At 48.7% G+C, this 19,640-nt stretch overlaps 1 protein-coding gene across 1 annotated transcript; it reads right to left on the bottom strand.

The window, feature by feature from the left end:
* Window positions 1–90: 90 nt before the first annotated feature.
* Window positions 91–15,951, bottom strand: DIPK2B (divergent protein kinase domain 2B). The gene is made up of 5 exons (XM_065069710.1): window positions 15,555–15,951; window positions 10,490–10,754; window positions 4,059–4,232; window positions 1,707–1,995; window positions 91–711 (listed from the first exon to the last, which is right to left on the bottom strand). The coding sequence occupies exons 1-5, from the start codon at window positions 15,776–15,778 to the stop codon at window positions 371–373; spliced, it is 1,293 nt and encodes a 430-aa protein (XP_064925782.1). The 5' UTR covers window positions 15,779–15,951; the 3' UTR covers window positions 91–370.
* Between the last annotated feature and the right edge of the window lie 3,689 nt (window positions 15,952–19,640).

Here is a 19,640-nt window from a genome sequence, read left to right as displayed (position 1 = left end):
AATAATGCTCTTCTATCTAGCTAGTTCTGAGCATGCTCCCTCAGAGACTCTTTTTAACAGATAGCGTGGAAAACTCCTCCAAGGCCAAAATATGTGAGTAAGATTTATTAATCCTGTAGCCCCTGTCACTCACGATAATGCTAATAATCCATAAATCTTACATCATGTCTGACATTCCTTGTGACAAATGCATCTCTGGGAGACAAACAATAAATCCCATGTGTGCTCTGCTCCCTTCTCCTCTGCCTGTGGGGAAGCCTCAGATTTGGTGCACCTCTTCCCAGCTACCCTGGTTCCTTCTTGCTTCCCACACTGGCAGGGGACTGACATGATCCCCGTCCTTCCCAGGGGATCCCCTCCTCCAAAGCCATCAGTATTTGTCACTGTATTTGCAGTCAGGGTAGCGGTAGGCAAAACGGGAATCACAAGACCGAAGAGGCTTCAGGAGCTCTGTGAGCTTTGCAACCGCCTCGTTGACACCCTGGTCATCAGTGAAGCCATCAGCGCAGCGCTGCAGGAAGCTGTCTATCTGACCCTGCACAGGTTGCAGGAATTTCCCTTTCAGCAGCTTAGGCAAAAGCTCCTGACACACCATGACAAGGCTGTGCTTCTCTCCGATGGAGTCACAGGACACAAAGGCAGACTGACAGTCCACAGTCAAACAGCTAAATATATCTTTGTATTCCTGCTGGTCGTCAATCAGCTGGCTCCCTGTTAGAGACAATTAAACCAGTTGTTAGAAGCACGGTAGTGAAATCTTGGGTAATCACATATGTCTGTACCTCTGTATTAACATGGGGCTTGTCACTATCTAAAGGATACGGCTACCTTTCACCACCGCGTACTCTGCGCTGTAGCTGTATATGGGCTAATTTTCTCTCTCCTGAAATATGTATATTTTTCTGAAAGACAGAGCTCTGCAGAACTGCCTGACAGAGGAAGTGGAGAGGTGTCTGTCGAGTCAAACTGATGCAGAAGAACAAGAAGAACTGGAGTACTAACCTAAAATGTGGAGTTCCTATAAAAACTACCGCAAATAGTCAAACCCATAATTTTTCCATGTTACCCAAAATCATTAAATTGCAAAACCAGCTCAACGAGCTGGACTCAAGTCAACATCAATAGCTGTTGGGACAAGAAAAAGAAATCCAGTGGAAAATTCTCTGAGAGCTGCTTCTAAATATTTGAGATCTACTCAGCTGAATGTATGAGATGAGTAAAGGCCTTTTGAAAATTTGAACATTCCAAGTAAAATTGTTAAATTATTGGTGGGATAGTCTTTGACTAGCTCTGCTTCCAGGAATAGACCAATGTAACCTTTGAAAAGTGAATATGATTTTATGTGAAAAAGACAAAAGGGAGATTGTGTTGTTATAATAATGGTTATTAGTTAATGTGATCAATGCACCTGAAGAGAGTCTGATTTGACTCCATACTTAAGATAAATGAAGTTCTGAAATTTCTACTTGAATATATTGACATTTGTGTGGCAAAACTTTAAAAAGAGGTGATTTAGGAAGACTCCAAATGTGAGCGTTCAGCACCGTGCGTGTTGAATGCTGCTGCCAGCCACAGAGGGGGTCAGGCAGGACATAAGCGCCCATGGTCAGTCACCAAACCACTGACTCCACAAACAAATTTCCTGTCACCTTCCCCTCGCTGAGCCCTCCTGCGACAGAAGCGCAGCCCCGGAGCCTGCCGAGTACCTTCCTCCTTGTCGATAATCCCCAGTGTGCTAGCATCCCGGATAAACAGGTGCCCGTTGCTGAAGACGCCAAAGGTGCCACCATCCACGTGGGTGAAGTAGAAGAAATAGTTGAGGTCGTTGGTGCCCATGGAGCGGAGGACGGCGAGGAGCTGGAGGGCCAGGTCGGCGGCTACCTCAGGAGCAGAGCCAAAGAAGTCGCGCAGGGGCCGGGTGCTGGCGCTGACCACCAGCCGCCCGCAGGAGCCCAGGTACCGCGGGAAGGGCCATCCCTCCACGTCGGGGAAGATCTGCCGGGAAGAAGTGAAATGGGGGTGTTTGTCCCTGCCCTCTGGCCACTAAACCATGCCCACAGACCCACCTCCCTCTTCAGGGACTTTCGAGTGCTCTGGTCAGCTCATGTTTTGCTCTCTAAAGCAGCTCACCACCCTTCCACAGCCCAGCCTTCTCCAGCAGCCATGGAAAGTGCTGGTCCTTCCTGGAGCAGCTATGCTGCTATTTTTTCTCCCCTATTTTTAAATTAAGAAATATCTGATCTTTCAAGACTAAATCCATGAGGGAGACTCACCAGAAAGTCCAAGATAAGTTTCAAATTCATTAAAATTTTAGGCACAGAAGAGATAATTCTAGGTGTCTTTATGGAGCCTTTGATGTGTCTCTCATGAGCACTGCATAGCTGAAGTCAGGACTTGGAGGTGAGGTGGAGCTAAAACAGTTTTCACTAATTCATAGGAACTGCCTGGACATTTTGTGAGAGACTTTGCAGTCTGAGGGACAGAAGTGCTGGCTGTTTGCTGCAGTGGGGACGCCTGGGCTGGGTTCCCCACATCGCTGCAGCTTGTGCCAGCACGGCAGTTATCCCATCTGGAAAACAAACCTCATGAAAGCTGTGCCAACACAAAGCTTTCTGCCATTCACAATATAACTTGTCTGTCTCCCCAGCACCACTGACCCTGGCAAGGCAGAGTTATGAACTCATCCAGTTTCATGTTAAAGGTTGCTTTGTCCTTCTGCTGTAAAGGTGTTTTGGACACCCATGTAAAATCAAGCCATTTCTCTTCAGCATGTTTTTCTCACCTGTTTAAGCTGCATTCCCGTATCTTTACAGTGCTGAGAGACACACCCTCATGCCCCAGTGAGCTGTGGCCAGGGTGGCTGAATGACCCTTGGGAGACTCCCAGAGCACGAGCACCATTCCCCCTCCATGGGCCTTGGCAGAGCCCTGTGCGCTCCCCTCTCCTGGGACGGGAGACAGATTCTGCCTCTCTTCTTCATGGTATGTCAAAGGGCTGGAGGTAACAACAATGAGAACAGGAGGCTGAGGGGAGACCTTATGGCTCTCTACAACTACCTGAAAGGAGGTCGTAGCATGGAGGGTGTTGGTCCCTTCTCCCAAGTAACAAGTGACAGGACAAGGGGAAATGGCCTCAAGTTGCACCAGGGGAGGTTTAGATTGTATATTAGGAAAAAATTCTTCATGGAAAGAGTTCTGAAGCCCTGGAACAGGCTGCCTGGGGAAGTGGTGGAGTCACCATCCCTGGAGGTGTTTAAAAAGTGTGTAGAAGAGGTTCTTAGGGACATGGTTTAGTGCTAGAGTTAGACTATGGTTGGACTCAATGATCTTGAGGGTCTCTTCCAACCAGAATGATTCTATGATTCTGTGATAAAGGTGGGACGGTGGTGGTGGAAGGGTGAGGCTACTCCCAAAGGGACATGTGTAAGGAAAAAGAGGAGTCAGGTGCTAGAGGAGGGATGCGAAGTCTCCCAGCTCTCTGCCTTCAAGCTCAGGGCTCAGTTGTATTTGGGATTCCACCAAATGCCTCTGCAAAACTGCACTATGGCATGGAGCTAGTTATCAGTGGCATGCAAATGGGATGAACAGTGCTGGCATATGGAGCCTGGCAAATCAGTGCTCCTCAAGTCCACGTTCAACCTCAACTCTGTGTCTTGGTCCTCCCACACTAAGGCATGTTCTTTCTCGTTTCTAAAGAGGCTGTGATTTTGAATAATATATTAGCAATGCAAACGTAGTACATACACCAGGGATGTGTAAAACCCTGGCTTTCACAGTGTGCTAGTGCAATAACCCACCAGGGTTCTGATTTATTTAAGAGGCTGGGCATCCATGTCTCTCCACAACTTCACAGGCTGATGCAAGGAGCACAGCACGAGTCTGCCTGTCTTCAGCCACCCAGCCCCACAGAAAAAACACACTTCACGAAGGCTAGGAAGCTTGCCAAAGGCCAAGGCTGGGACTACTCCTCAGCTCGGGGCTGACGCACATCTCATGTGAGGGTTTGCTTGCAGGGGGCCTGTGGGGTGGCATTTCAAGCCAGGGCAAGGTGCTACGTACCTGTAACAAGATGGGGTGTGAATTTACTGACAGGGTGTACAACAGGCGCAGTTTGTCCCGATCGGTGAGGTGGTCCATGTAGATGCTGCCAGCGTCTGGCACCTCAGCGTAGCGCCGCACTATCCTGTCCAGGAGCCGCTGGGATGGGCAGCGCAGCATGGGGCTAGACAGGCCCTGGAGAGAGGGGAAGACACGACAAAGATGTTTATTTTCCAGGCTGAGATGTTGCGACGTTCTTGGCCAGCGCTGGGGTTACGGGCACCTCTGTGTTCTGCCTACTGCACCTCTGCCCCCAATGGCACAGCTGCTGATGGGTACAGACACATGAGGACATCCCTACAGCAAACCCCCTCCTAGGAAAAAAAATGTTGCCATCCAAAAATGCCTGTTCACAGCTCAGGTTTCCAAAATGGCAGTCAGTCTTAGTGGCAGAGCCATGGACGCTGCAAACCTCATCTCCTCCCGACTGAATGGTACCACATTGCTCTGCACCAGGAGGCCTCCTCCCTCCGCTCGGGCTTCCAGCCCTGGCATCCCGGCTCGCTGGTGGGGGCCTTCCTGCTGTTAAGCCAGTGAGTCACTCCACTCATTAAATAATGTCTTCACTTCACTATTTGCTTAGCCTGTGAGCAGCGTTCTTGGAAATACTATTTGTTAAGGTCAGTAAACATGCTTTGAAAGTGTAAATAAACACTGTATGTGGGTACAAGTACAGGATATGTTTTTTCTCTGATAAACTTGTTAATTAACTATCAAAAACAACAGCCTGTGCCTATATTTTGTAAATACCAGCAACAAATAAAGAATTGTTGGGCTAATGGAGTCAACCATCACTGTATTTCACCTTTCAGATTTGGAGGTTTAGCTTTTAAAATTGCACAAGCAATCTATGGCTGGAACAAAGGGTAGAGAAATTTACACCTGAGTAGTCGAAAAAGGCCTTCGTTTTGAAGTCAGTCTTCATTAATAGCTAAGGAAAGCAGATATATGGAGAGTTGCCCATAGTGGCACAGAAGTGCTGCCCTACCGTGCCTCTCTTGGGGAAGGGAATTATGTTTTTGCTAAGGCTTTTTCTTCCAAATGCCAGTAGCCAGATTTACTTTTTTGAGCTTTCTTTACAATTCAACGTCTGGGAGATGTGCTTCAGAGGAAATGGCACTGGAGCTTGCATTGCTCCCTGCCATTCTTCATGCTGAGAGCAAAGGTATGACTGAGGATCTCCGCAAATCATTTGGTAACTCTAGGTAGGGCTCTCTCAACCTGTCTTGTGTGAGCTGTTCATTTGGCATAAAACACTTATTACCCAGCCATGACAAAGAAAGGTACCAACAAGGAAAGGAGGAGTGTGCTGTTCTGCTGGTCAGAAGTAGAAAGAGGGGACCAGACCTTTCACGTCTCCTTCCCTGCCTCCCTGCCAGCCTCAGTGGGGTCCCAACCACCCATTCCTTGGGCACTGTTTGCATGAAACAAGCCTTAAATGCCAATAACTGGTCAAAGCTACCTGAAAAACTCAACTGAGACTGCAGCCTTGTTTCACCATGTTTTGGTTTTGGTTTTTGTTTTTTTCCCCAAGAGAATAAAAGAATTCGTCAAAAATAATTCTAGTTACAAGTCTTCATACACTTCTGTCCTCTGGTGTAGCCTTATGAAGGAAGTATTTTTTGACCTAATTATCTAAAACCATAGAAGGAGGGGAAGGAAGTGATGGTTACGGATTTCTGTCTCGCAGTGCTTGCAGGCGTGTTGTGGCTGACTCTATCACTTTCCCTTTGGAGGAGAAGTGAGAAAAACTGAGGAGAACAGAGCTGTGTTAGAGACAAAAGGTGGAGAAAGTATCTAGCAGCTCAGTGCATATGCAATTATTTACAGCCAAAGTTAGAAAGCCTTGCTGCCTCCAGGAGTCTGCAAAAGCTGAGACCCTTAAGAGTATACAGGTGGAAGAGGAACCATGGTGGCAGAGAATGTGTGAAAGTTGTAATTAGGATTTCTTCCAAGGTCAGAGCTCATCCTGTTAAGACAGACATGGATGTGGGCACACAGTGGTCAGGTCTGCTCGTTTTCTGGGGAATCGTTCCAGGCATAACAGCAATGGTGTAGGAGCAGAGGAGCAGGGCTGGGTGCTGCCACATTTATATCAACCAGCAGTGCAGCTTCCTATGCTTTAATGAAGGCACATTCACCAGGGCTGGAGAGTGGGGCCAGAGCTATTCAAATGTACAAAGTTCAGCACCTGCTCAAGTGTTTCGGCAGAGCAAGGCCCCCCCTTCTGACATCTCTACAGCAGAACAAGAGCTGAAGCCATAAAACAGGCAAAAAGATGTAGATGGAAGAATAATCTGAAGAACACATACTTGATACACTGGAGATACTGATTTTTTTCACGATATTCGAAGCCCTTTGCAGTATGACTTGGCAGACAGCCTGATGCTTTGTTTGTCATTGATATGGAAAGCTTCTTATTTACTTTGATTAAATTTCCACATTTTTATATCCAATAATGAGTAGCTCCTGCAATGGCTACCTACATTCAGGTGTGATTATTTTTTTTCCTACTGCCCATTATGATGTGTTTAACACTCTTGTATGCTTATGTGTGCGCATCTAGCGTGGATGCACCCAGATTTCACTCTGATGTAAAGACGACCTCTGGAAGACAACTTTTCCTCACTCTGCTTTCTCTTCAGCCAGCCCGAGTAAGGACAGCACAGCTCAGGAGCACAGCTGCCTCCTGCCTCATCTGCCTCCACCTGAGTGCAGCTTCACCAAATAACCAGGTCTGGGGTGGGATCCAGGAGGAAATATTTGGATGTAGGTGTCAAAGCAGCTGCATCTCCAGCCTGTTTGAATCCAAGGGTTTTGTTCACCTGCAAAACAGAGAAACTGGGGACACTCTGTGAAGCCACAAGTCTGGTCCCTATTGCAGGCATCACCGCTATTGTCCTGCTGTCACAGGGGGTCAGGTGCAGGTGGTGCCAGCAGGTTTACAGAAGAATGTCTCTGATGGTGAGGTGCGGGGTCAAAGAGGCAGCAGGTCTGAGGGGTGGCTCTGGGAGCTTGGTAAAGCCTGTCCTTCCCTAGGACGGATCAGCTGCCAGATCCAAGAGCTGCTGCTCGTGCACTGTGAGCAAAGGGATGCACTGGCCACGTAACCACGGTGCTGGCACATCTGCCAGGGTCTGGCAGAGGTGCCAGTCAACAGTTTCAAACAGTTCATCTAGGAGAGAGTGGCTGAAAATGGTTGGCTTTTCACCTTGGTATTGCTTTTGTTTGTCTTCCTGCAGCATTTTCCAGGCTGTGTTTCGTAAATTTACAGGGCTTTAAATTTTCCCTGTGGGTAATCTGTGCTGGAACTAACCTGCTTTTTTTGTTGTTCTTCCCCTTGAACAGGAAATGCACATGGCATGGTTTGAGGTGATGAGCTCCTGGGTAAAGCCGTAGGTGGCTGGGGCTACCGTGCAGGCTGAGCCTCAACTAAATCCTGCTTGTCTCCGAGGCGGGCTGGATCTTAACACTGAAGACTTTGCTACATCCAATAAAGATTTTCATCATGGTGGGTGAAATAATCACTGTGGCAGGCAGCACGGCTGATAGTTGGGTCAGGCAGGGCAGGCAGTGTAAAGAGAAAAAACATTACTTCATGGTCTGTCATTTTGATTTGAGCACATTATGGTGTGTTGTAATTCTCTGCTCTATAAGACAAAATTACCTGAGCCCATTAGCTCTCCTCAGTGCTGCTATATAGGAAAAGCTACAGGAGGGGAGTACAGACACTGCTGGGTGACCACAGCTTTGTGAAACGGGATGGGGCATCATGTTAGGCATCAACAGCATTGTGCTGTTAACACCTCTGAAAAGAGAGAGTTGGCAAAAAAAAGCCAGAAGAGCAGTGCTGCATGTGAGCATTTGCAGCGATGTATGTCTCTGTGGGGTTGGGTGGCTTGGGCAGGGTCACCCTGTAACCTGTGGTGGCCCACACAACAGGGCTGGGTCTCATGCAAACTCACACACACCGTATGTCTGAATTATTGTTGCTGAAAGATGTTTTTCAATTCATACTACTGTGAGACCAGCATTCATTTTGCAGAGCACATGCCTGATCTTACATAGTGATTGCTGCCAAAATCTGGAGGTGGTGAGGGTAGAACCCAGGGCCTCTGGATTGCTATGCTCCTCTGTGTATTCAATTCTATTCCGTGTTAGAAAGGATTTATATCCCAGTTAGGTTTTCCTGCTCGATTTACGGAACAAAAGAACCATGAAAACATGAGCAGAGCAATCCTGAGGCCACTGTGCAAAGGTCTTGGCCCCTCTGAAACCTCCTGCCCCCTCTCCAGCTAAAATACTGCAGGGGTTGCTGAAATGTCGCATGGCCCCGGGTATGTCCCCCCAGGTTCACCCCTGGAGCCAGAGTCAGCTCAGCTTCCTGCTGCTGCACGAGGAAATTCAACCACTTGGGAGAAACTGAATCTGTGCAAGGCCAGGGTGCTCCAGCCAGTGCCTCTGCATGGTGCTGCATGGGTGTTCATGCATGTGCATGCGTGTGTATGCATACATACATACATATGCATGTACGATCCAGCCAGCTCATCTGGGGATTCAGTTCCAGAAAGGACAGGGTAGGGAAAGCTGTATAGCACATCAAGAGCCTTTTAAGGAGAAGGATTTGGGCTCAGCTAATGACTTCATTTTGCAGCAGATCTGAGATACCACAGAGCTACATTTCTCCAGTTACTTCTACACCCAGCAAACGGAAGCTTTAAGCTCTCAACTCCTGTTTCACACAGCACTGCTGTGGGGGCAGCACAGTTTTGCACAAACCCCTCGGACACTCCAGCAATGCCTCACACCTGGCCTTGTCCTCCCGCAGCCCCCTGCAGTGCTGCCTTGGGGAACAGCAATGGACAGCAGGTGCCTGGGACACTGCTCCCTGCCACCCTGGGAGGGAGGAAATGCCCCTGCCCACAGCCCACAGGCTCAGGTGAGGGATGCTCTGGGTAGAAAAGATGCGTATTTGCCCCTTCTCCCAAGGTTACTAGCCAAAGTACAGCATAGCTTAGCTCCAAAGAGCACATGTCATCCTGCACCTCACCCCTTGGGAGGGTGCTGGCTTCAGGGTAACCTCCAACGTGAGGCTGTCAGTACCTAGAGTCAGTCCTTCTGGGAACAGCTCAGGCACAAGCCCTGGTGCTGCTCCTGCTCCTGCTGCTGCAGCATGGGGTCTCCCGCTCTCCTTCCTCGGGCGTGTGGCTCCACGGGTAACAGAAGTGGAAAAGCTAAAGCAGCATATCTTTAGCACTCAGCAAAGCTGAGTGGATGTGGCAGCGTGCGGGCAGGAGGAAACAGTTGCCTTTATAGGAAAAAAAAATAAGTCGCTTTTTCACAGCCACTTCTCTCTTGGAACTGGGGAGAAGTACTGGAATAATCCTTCTTTGCCTCTCAGAGTCTTGTTTAGAATATATCCAGCCTGTACCCTGGCCCCTGCGCCTTGCCAGTGGATATGCTGCTGTTTGGATGAGGTGGGGGGGATGTGTGTGCATTTGAGGAGAGGACTTTTGCTCTCAGACTCAAGCCAGCTGCTGCAAAACACACTAGTGTGCCTGCTGTCTGTCCTTGGCTGCCTGTGGCGCCCCTCGGCATAAGCAGGGCTCTGTCACCATCCTTCCTCTGGAACCTGCCTGCAGTACCACGCTGGCCCTGCCTGCATATCTGTCTGTGCACTCCATGGCCGCCTGTCTGTCTGGTGACAGTGACCCCCCGCGTGCCTGTCCTGGCTTTGCCTGTGACACACCAGGACTGCAACAGAAAGGGCAGCGTGCTTCTTCGTGCCTGAGATCATTTGCTATAGATGACAGGAGGGTGAGGGATCAAGGCTCTAGCTCCAACTGCCTGTGCTGCTCACCCTGCCGGCCACAAGCAGAGTGGTCCAAGCTACCCTGGTCAAAAACCCAGCAGAAATATCCTCACTCGAGCTGTTGCCATGTTTGTGTGCATGTCTCTATGTTATCCCCGTGCCTGAAGCCAGCAGGTGCTATGGCTTTCCATGAGCCTTCAGCCTCAGCCTGTATGAAGAGCCAGGAGCTGGTGCCCTCCTTGCTGGAGCTGAGCCCCAGCCTTGGCCAGGCTGCACCGTGGGGTTACCTGTGGCTGGGGTGGGGGTTGGCCCTGGGCTGCAGCCCTTTTCTTCCCATCAGGGTCTCATTTTACTTTTCCCCTCTGGCAGTGGGCTTGGCTGGGGCGACACAGGGCTGCCCCTTTGCCAGCCAGGGCAAGAAGAAGAGAGCCAGCCATTGTCTAAGCTGACCCTCCACTTGGCAAATTGCACCTGTACCTCCTTCAGGCCCTTTTCCCTCCACCCCAAAACCACATGGCAACCCCTCTAGGGCTCCCCACTCCCCCATTGGTGGGGGGCATGGGGACCGTGGGGCACAGACCTGGACCAGGTCGGGGGTGAGGCGCTTGGCCCTCAGCCACTTCTGGAAGCGGTGTGTGCGGCGCAGGGCGCGTTCCAGGCTGCAGGTCCTGGTCTTCAGCAGGGAGGTGCAGATGCGCTTGTCAGCCCGGTCGTGTCGGTACTTGGAGGTCAGCCGGGTGATATCGACGAGCCGCCAGCTCTTGGCATCATCGGTGTAGTTGCCCGAATAGCTGAGCAGGTAGCTGGGGGGCAGCTTTAAATGAGAAGAAAGCCAGGTGTCAAACCTGCCAAACCAAAACGAGAACCCCACGGAGAGCAGGTTAACAAGCCACACAGACACCCCTACAGCACCAGCACGGTTGCCAGCCCCAGGGGCTTCCTGCCATGGCACGGCAAAAGCTGAGTGACCATGGGCAGGCGGCCATGGGCGCTGGGGTGAGGAGAACCAGCCAAAGACGTCGGCCAAGGAAATGTGCTCTGGAAAAAAATGTCCGTCTTTGCTTCCTGCTTAAACCATCCCTTGTCATGAATAGTGCGACGGGGCAGGGAATGGAGTGCTCAAATGCTGTCTTTTGGGCCATCTAAACAGAGGGAGGGAAGGGAGAGTGATGCAGGGTTTCATTTCACAGGGAATCCCTGGAGTTTTGAAATTTCCTTAATCCCAGAGAAAAGGCCCCCAAAAAAGGAGTGCTCAACACTTTAAGGGACACTGCATGACAAAACCTCCTGACAATAAATGCATTTGGGAATATCAAAAAGACCTTTTGTTTTGAGGTGGTGGCTTTAACTCAGTACTGGGCTCAACAGGTCCAGCATCTCTGGCTATATTTTAGCAGCCGGCATGAGTGACTTCCCAAGGCAGTGTCAGGGTTTGGGGTGCGATGCGGGGGACAGGGAGACGTGTGCCCTGGGCGTGTGGCACCGCTGTAGCCACGGAAATCTTGCATTGATTTGCTCCCCCTACACAGACACAGGAGGGGAGCATATGGGCTGGGTAATTAGGTTGTGATTTTTTTTTGTTTCAGCAGCCCCCTCAGCCCTTCCCACAGACGTTGTCACACATGCAGGAGCTGAGGAGCACGGTGCCTATTTTGTAAGTATGTCTGTAACCCGCTCTTGGAAGGCGGCTGAACTCTGACCTTTGGTTTGGCCAACGTCATGCATTTGCTGCCTCTAAAACCTCCTGCCCTAACCTCCTTACCCAAGTGCGTAAGAAAGCACGTTCTAATTTAATCCCACCATAAATTAAAGCCGATAGCTCAGAAGTGAAACAGGAGAGGCAAGAGGTTCTCTGCAGGATCAGCTAGCTGGAGTTAGATGAAAAGACATTGAAAAATCTGAAAGCTGATCAGTACAGAGAAATTTTGGGGGGATTAATTTCTGCTGATTTCAAGCAAATAACTGGCTCAGTGACGCTAGCCACGCTCCATAATCAGAGACCGGCCATCATCCTCCCCATGATCCTTCTTGAAGGCAGCACCTCTCTCCCCTTACTCACCATGGATCTGTGCAGGGGAGGGAAAGCCTGTCTCCCTGAAATGCTGATGCTTGTCCTGCCTTCGCTTCCAGCTCTAGTCACGTGCCTCCTTCAAAAGGTTTGCCACAGAGATGCTGGCTGACCAGAATTGGAGGAGCCTGGACTCTTGCATGAGCAGGTGGGGGGTTCAGGCATTTCATTCATTTGGACATTTTGCCCAATATGAAACAGAAGTTTCTCTATGATAAGGGCATCTGACATGAAAATAAACATCTTGCTTTTTTTTTTGGGGGGGGGGGGCGGGGGAGGGGCGGTGTGTGTGTGGAATGGGGGGAAGAGGGGTGTCTGTTTTTTGTGCTAGCCCTAAAGGGCAGAGAATAATTGCTATGCCTCACTGTGATTTGTTGTGCATCACAACCCCACCCAGTGCCTAATCTGCAAAGCAGGGGCAGTGTGCCAGGCACGTATAGGGAAGAGATGGCTATGGGCTAGGTTCCTCTTTCTTTCTTCCTTCTTTTTTTTATATTTTTTTTTTTTTAGTTAAGCACAAATGTGCCTTGTGATTTGGCTCAAGGGTGTGTGCTCAGGGGAGCTCACGTCAGGCAGATACCAGGAAAGCACCGCCTCCCACATGAAGGCCGCGCACAGATGTGTGAAATCCAGGGCTGAGCATTAGTTTGAGCATGGATGGAGTGATTTCCTCCGCAGAGCTCCCGGGGGAGAGCCACGTGGGCCTGGGAACCCGGCATGGGCCGCAGCAATTCTGTATTTGGCATCATTTCTGGGCAGCGCAGCATTGGCCTGGCACACTTGCTGGATACTTTTAAGATTCATCATCAAGTTGTGCTGTAACAATAATTCACTCTTGTATGAAGCCTTTTAGCGAAGGACCTGAATGCATTTTAATTAAGACTTTCAGTAAGATCTGTGTGAATAACTGAGTCACAAATTGCAGATTTTAGATCAACCTAGAACTAAATGTTGAAGAAAACCCAATTTGTTTTTCTTTTTTTCCTGGATGAAATGAAGTTTTTGTTTTTTCAGCCAAAATAATTTTCCTTGCATTTGGAGTTTTACATTTTTTAAAGATGAAAATCTAACAAGTTAAGCCTTAAAACCAAAAAATAAAAAAATGCCATATAAGAAAAGCATCAAATTGAAGCATTCCAGGTTTTCCAAACTTCCTTCCCATTACTTTTGGCCAAAACTCATTGCCAGTATTGGCACAATTTTGCAAATAGTTTTGGTCAGATCTGTTTCACAGTGTTTTGAAAATCTAATGTTCTATGAAAACTTCTGCTGCTGTCCGTCGGTAGGCAGGCTTTGGTATTCTCATTTACAGATGGATAAAGTTGGGCAAAGATAAGGGAAGTAAAGAACATTAGAGCACAAGATGTGTCACCAGCCATTCTGGGAACAAAACCCACACCTTCCTTAGTCAAGTCTGAATGCATGTTGCAGCTCCTGGAAATGATGGAAAATTGATGAAGCAATCAGGATTAACACAGAGAAGCAAAAAGTGCCATCTACCTTTGTGAACATGTCAAAAGGTACACGGGGGTGGATCAAAGAGCATAAGCGCCACTGAAATTTCCCCTGTTTAAGCTTCCACTTGCCAAAAAATCCTGGCTGTTTAAGAAATCAAGTGGGAGAACAAGTTTAACCCCTGCAAAGAAAAGCCTGAAGCTGACTGACTGCTCAGGAACACATTTTTGAAAGTTACCCCTTCCAAAATGCTCTGAGCAGAGTTATACATTATCATTTATTCGTGTGCTGCACTGCCTGCGGGAAGCCAACCACACCTCTGGTTTAGGAAGCCCCTCTACATTCCCTGAGGCAGAAGCATCATGCTCCCACGTTTGCTGCTCTGCACTCCCAGACCCCGCTTGAACCCTCTGCACACCCGCACCCCTTTCCCTCCATCCCCTGAGGAAAGCCAGCACGGGGGCCTCCTGCCTACCCTCACGTAGCACCTCTCTCCCACCCCCCATTGCAGCCAGAGGCAGATGCTTGCTGCAGAAGGCTACTGCTACTTTTGGTAGGGGTGAAGGAGTCTGCATGGCCCCAGCCTCCCCAGTGGATAAGCGGGAGTAACCGAGACAGTGCACCTGCAACAAGCTGCACCCATGGAAGCTGCTTTGTACCTGGTGGTAGGACCCTAAAAACCCTGCACAGGCGAGTGGTGAAGGGACTGCAGGAGGCAGGAGCCAGCCCCTGTGCCACCCCACTGCAGATAATAAAATGTAGGGCAGGCCATACCCCAAACGCATCCCCAGCCCCTGCAGACCCACAGCAGCCCCGTGTCAGCCATTTGAATATGCTATTTGCAAATCCATCCTGCTTTTTTGAGACAGGAGTCTGCGCTGGGCCTGGAGAAACCCAGCACTGCTGTCCTGGCCCTTCTCAGTGCAACTGCACCTGAGTTACTGCACGGCCTGGTGTTACTGTCGGCACGAGCTGGGGGAGACAGAAAGCCAAGAGAGCAAAGTGATGATGGCTGGGACTCCCAGTGTGTCACAGGGAGGGGTGCCCTGGCATAGTACAGCCACGAGCTGCCTTTTTCCAACAGCAGCAAGTGAAGGATGTTTGGTATTACAAGTCCACTCCGGACAAACCATTATGGTTTTACTATGCTACATTTTATAGGATAGTTTATGATAGAAATGGTGATTTGTCCAATATTATACTACTTACATTATAGCATTAAAAATACAGTTTTACTATAATCAGTTCTTGTCCCTCAGGCTTTTATATCTATAAAAGAAAGTGCATATGGCTCTATAAATCTTATTAGACCAAATAAACCCTTCCTCTGCCAAGCACTGCCTTTAACTTTCTCCTCAAATACACTGGCAACATTCTCCCTGCCATTGTCAGATATGCTCTGCTTTTCAGCCTAAAACTGATTGGATCAATCGATGACCACTTGGACAGTATATGTCTCATCGACTTTGAGGCAGAGGCAATTTCTGCCTCTGCCTTCAAGTTCTCACAGAATCCTCCCAAAAGTGCACTAATAATTTAGCCCTATCTATTTTTGAGTGCATAAGAAACCTATTGTGCAAAATTCCTTGTGCCTCAGGCAGGTTTAGGCTGCTTTTGATCTTAGTTAACATGCACGTGAAATTCTGCACATTTGTGTTCTTGCACCTGGTACAAAATGATATAGCATGTTTATACGTTTGTAGTTAACATAGTATTTTGGAAGCATATAAAGCTAAACCGCCTTTACCTTTACTGAGTGGCTCATAATAAAATACTTCCAGTACATCTAACAAACTGATTTCTTCCTTCCCTCTTTCCTTCCCCCATCACTCTCTTGAATTGTTTTGGAGCCACTCCTTATGCCAAAAGTTATGCCTTTTACTCTTACTTCCAGATTATAATTCAGGGCTGACATCTGATCATGTTTGTGTGGCTTTAAGAGAAAAGAGACAAAGCAGCAGCGTATAGAAAGTAATTAAATAAATTACTAGGCACTGTAATGGCAACTGGGTGCTAAGTTATTCTTTGCATTGTCTCTCATTAAAGTACTTGGAAATACTAACAGGCAACTTTTAAGTTACTATGCAGAATGCTTTAAAAATTACTGTGCTGAGTTTCTGACCTTATTTCTTCTTTAAAGAATTTCTTGCAAATGGATGTCCCAATGCAGGCGTTGCATTTGTCAAGTCCCAGGAAAGTCCGGCCAAAACTGTAGCTGGGTTTGATGTGGGTTGCAGACGGAGAAGCTGTTGCTGCTGTGGAAGGATTACAGCTCAGAGCTAAAACGAGGAGCAGCATCAATGAACCTGCAACTCTGGAGCAAGGGCAACATATCCAGCGCCCCATCTACAGTAGCGAAGAGCTCTGCCTTTTTCAGGTTACCCCTCTGTACACTTTCGATCTCTTTCTGATGACCTCAGCCTGCAGTGGTGAGTCCCAAAACATGGCAAGACACATTGGGTGCAGGAGACCCTGCCACAGTCCCCATCCTGCCAGCTGGTCACTGGCTGTATCGGCTTGAGTTTTGGGTGGGAAAGATATGATGTAGGGTGGGGAGAAGGAAATACATGGAGGATGCAGATAACTTGGGTTGCCATAGTTACCTTTCCTTTACTTGGTGCAGCTGCTTTGGCCCCTGCTGACCCTCCCATCAGCCGACTTGGAAAACAACACGAAGAAGGTCTCATCTGCACTTTGTGCAGACAAATGAAGGATATCCTGTCGCTTGAGCAAAGGGCATATGTGGGACACTTAGTAAAAACTGATTTGGAAGGAATAATAGTGTGGCAGAAATGCACATTTTACCAGAAGCCAGACCCTCAGTGTTGTTTTATTTCTGGAGATTTGCAACAACGCATCGCTTGACTTCTCAGAAGCTTTCTTGGCTCAGTTAGCCCTTCTCACAGAAGCACTGAAAAGACTGTCAGGTGGAATCATCGCTGTTTTGTTTCTTGAAAATAGTGTTGTTTAAAAGAAATTGCACCCCAGTGTTTCATGCCATGGAAAGCAGGATAGACTGAAGATTTCCAACCCAGCTGACGTAACAGCTTGGCCTCTAAGCCACTCTTGGAAAATGGGGCTTTTCAGCAAGACTTGCGTGCTTTTGAGTATCTTTTCCCGATGGTCCTGGCACTGGAAAGAAGCTAGAGAAAGAGACAGGGGCTAACATGGAAGCTTGCCAGAAGTTTCAAATGTGCTTAGAAACTACTGCGATCATACCCAGAAGTCGCTTTCATCAGGCCAAAGATTTTTAAGTTATGGAAACTGCTGGCTGCCCATCCTGGCCAGGTTGCTGGGTGCAGGACTACTCTGCCCGCCCTGAAATGGCTGGGAAAACAGACCTTGAAGAGGTGTCCCTTGTTGTACCCCAGCCCCAGAGCACATCAGTACAGCACGCAGCGTGCTGCTGATGTGGCACCAGGGTTTGCTTCCCTCCCGTCCCCATCTTGTTGCGTTTTGACTGATATGGGAGGCTCTCAGGAATTGCATTTCGCCATGGGAGCTGAGCAGAAGCAGCCTGAGGCTTTGGAGACTTCTCGTTGCCCCCCGCCTGCCCCAAGCTGGACCACTCACGCCATTAGGCCAAGCTATTTCCTAGTGCATTTTTGAAGGCAAAAACCACGCACTGTAGCCATCCTTTATTATCCCCTCCAGCGTATAACCACAGCTTGATGGGGCTAAAGGATGTATGAGTTGCAGGTGGCTACTCCGGGCTCTTTGATTGCCCTTCTCTGTCCAGAGGGGCTGCCGGAGGAGGGCAATCCTAACAGCACAAGGCAGGGAGAGAGCACAGCTCTTGCAAGCTCAGACACTTGTTAGTTGTGTCACTTGGGAGTTCTGCGGCCTCTGCTCAACTTCGTACCCTTGTGGGAGGTTTCTTCATCTCCCAGTGTGTCCTGACACGCAAAATGGAGATCCTGACATTTAGGCTGCACTGCAAATGAGAGGGTCTGGGCAGTGCTGGTACATCAGCAAGTGTATTCAGCACATGGCTCTGCATTGCCCATGTTCACATTTGGCCTTTTCCTTCAGTATAGAGCTATTTGAGGTGTGCTGGTGGAAAGAACCATAGCAGGGATAAACACTGGTGTTAACTGTTTCCCACATCCAGAAGTTTATCCCTGGCATTTCCTATTGCCAGTACATTGCTCCTTTCCTCTCCGCAGAAATCAGCCCCTCCCGCTGTTTCCTGCCAGTAGCTCTGCAGCACCGGCCACGTTCACCTTGCTCCCTGCCCAACTATTCCCCTGATGGCACCAAAATGAAACACCAGCAATGTGTCTTTGTGTTCATTGCGTAACATATAAAATACATATCATCCATTGTCTTTAATGTTTTAATTGTCTGCCTTTGGTCTTCAATTTTCCATTTTAATTTTAAGAGCAGAGACCCGGGCTCCCAGCCTCTTCGGCCTGCACTGCCCCACAGCGATCCGTGGAAAGGGGAGGGCTTCACCACCCGGAGCTGGTGACTGTGCCTTTCCCACAGCGAACCTCATGTTCTGGCACAAAAAACCACGACATGGATAGCAGGATTTCTGTTCTGTTAACGATGCATTGATGGCCATATTTTTTCTGCACTTTTGCATAGTTTAGGCATGTGTAAAAATTGTTTATCTTTCCCTAGGAAAAGCATGTGTAATTGTGTTTTTTTACAGTGTATCACACCTGCACCACATGTGAAGTGTTATAAAAGCAATTTTTTATTCAAAGAATGGGAGTTGATCCATCATGCTCACCTCAAGCTTGCTGCTGGCATTTGCACTTGCCCCCAGGGTCTGAGCCCCCTCATTCCCTCAAGCATTTTCCCTCTGGCTGGGCTGTCCCCGAGCACAGATGATATGCACAGGAAACACTCGTTCATGCTCATGGCACTGAAAACAAAGCTTAAAAATGAGTACATGTACCTCTTAGCTAGCCTAAAATGGCAGCCAGGAAACCACATCTTGCTGCATGTTGTGAGATGGGCTGCGCTTCTGAAAGCAGCCTCTTTTTTAAGGAGGTGGTTCAGCAGGCAACGTCAAACCTGTATTTGTTTTTCTTCTCTTCTGGTAACGTGGCATGTAGGTATTGTGGTACGTGGCAATTGTCCAGGTCTTCAATAGCCTTGTAGATCATCTGCCTGTGCCAGGTGGAACTAGTAGGTCAGATTTTAAGGGTGCTGATCACGGTGGGGTCTGCTGGAGCTCAGCACTACTCATAGTTTGGTTTGAACCACCTGATGGGACGTTCAAAAAAACCTTGTAACAAGATACTTCTATGCAACACTATTAACCATGTGAGAGTGCAGTTCCAGTGGCCCTAATGGAAAAGTCTAATTAGTTTTCTAGAAGTTTTCATTTTTAAAAATTTCTGATATGTACCAAAATGCATGGGTAGCCCTATTGAGGTCACACCAAGTGCAGCAGAAAAGCTTTTGGAATGGTTTCTACCGACAGAGGTTAAAGGGTTTATTTAGCCTCTGGGCTCTGATCTCTCTTTCCTCAATATTCCATGAGGACTGTGGCAACCTGCCAGGTACCCCAGTGCTGACACCCACCCTGACAGCACAGTCCCGATTCTGGCCACAGCCCTTGCTGGCAGTGGAACTTTTGGGTCCTGAAAAAGCCCAGTCTGTAGAACCCTGTGTCTGTGGGTTCGAAGGGGATTGGCTGCAGTCTTCATAATTCATTGAGCCTGTAAGTGGGAGGTGACCTGCCCTTCCCTGCTGCTGAGCTGCTGGCTCTTCAGGAGATGAAGGGAAGGCAGGATGAGGCTCTTTTAGGCAGATTTTAGCACCGATGTGAGCTGTCTGTTTTCTGGGGGTACGCAGCCTCAGACTTGTCTGGAACAGCAGCAATGTGGAGGTGTCTCGGACTCCTGGTGGCTCATTTCTGTCCTTCCTTGGTGGAAGAGTGGTCTGAATCACTGTGAGGGTTCCGGTTTTCAGGATGTGCAGCCAGCACGGCTGCCTGTGGCAAAGCAGCAGCTGAAATGTTGCTCTGCCATATTTATATGTGTGGAAAAGCAAGAGGCAGGAGCAATGCTGCACTTGCTGAGCTGCTGCAGGAAATGCAGTGTGCATGGCCGGCACTGTGCTGGGCCACCAGCCATGGTACTTGGGCTGCGAAACAGCCTCCCACAGACTGGACAAAGCAGTTTTTTCTGGAAGTTACAAGGGTACGTATCTGCTGGTTGTCTAAAACTGGTCTGATTTTCCCAAGTATTCA

This window comes from Columba livia, chromosome 1 (genome assembly GCF_036013475.1).
Source record: "Columba livia isolate bColLiv1 breed racing homer chromosome 1, bColLiv1.pat.W.v2, whole genome shotgun sequence".
NCBI classification, from domain to species: domain Eukaryota; kingdom Metazoa; phylum Chordata; class Aves; order Columbiformes; family Columbidae; genus Columba; species Columba livia.
This window is presented reverse-complemented; position numbering and strand designations above follow the sequence as displayed.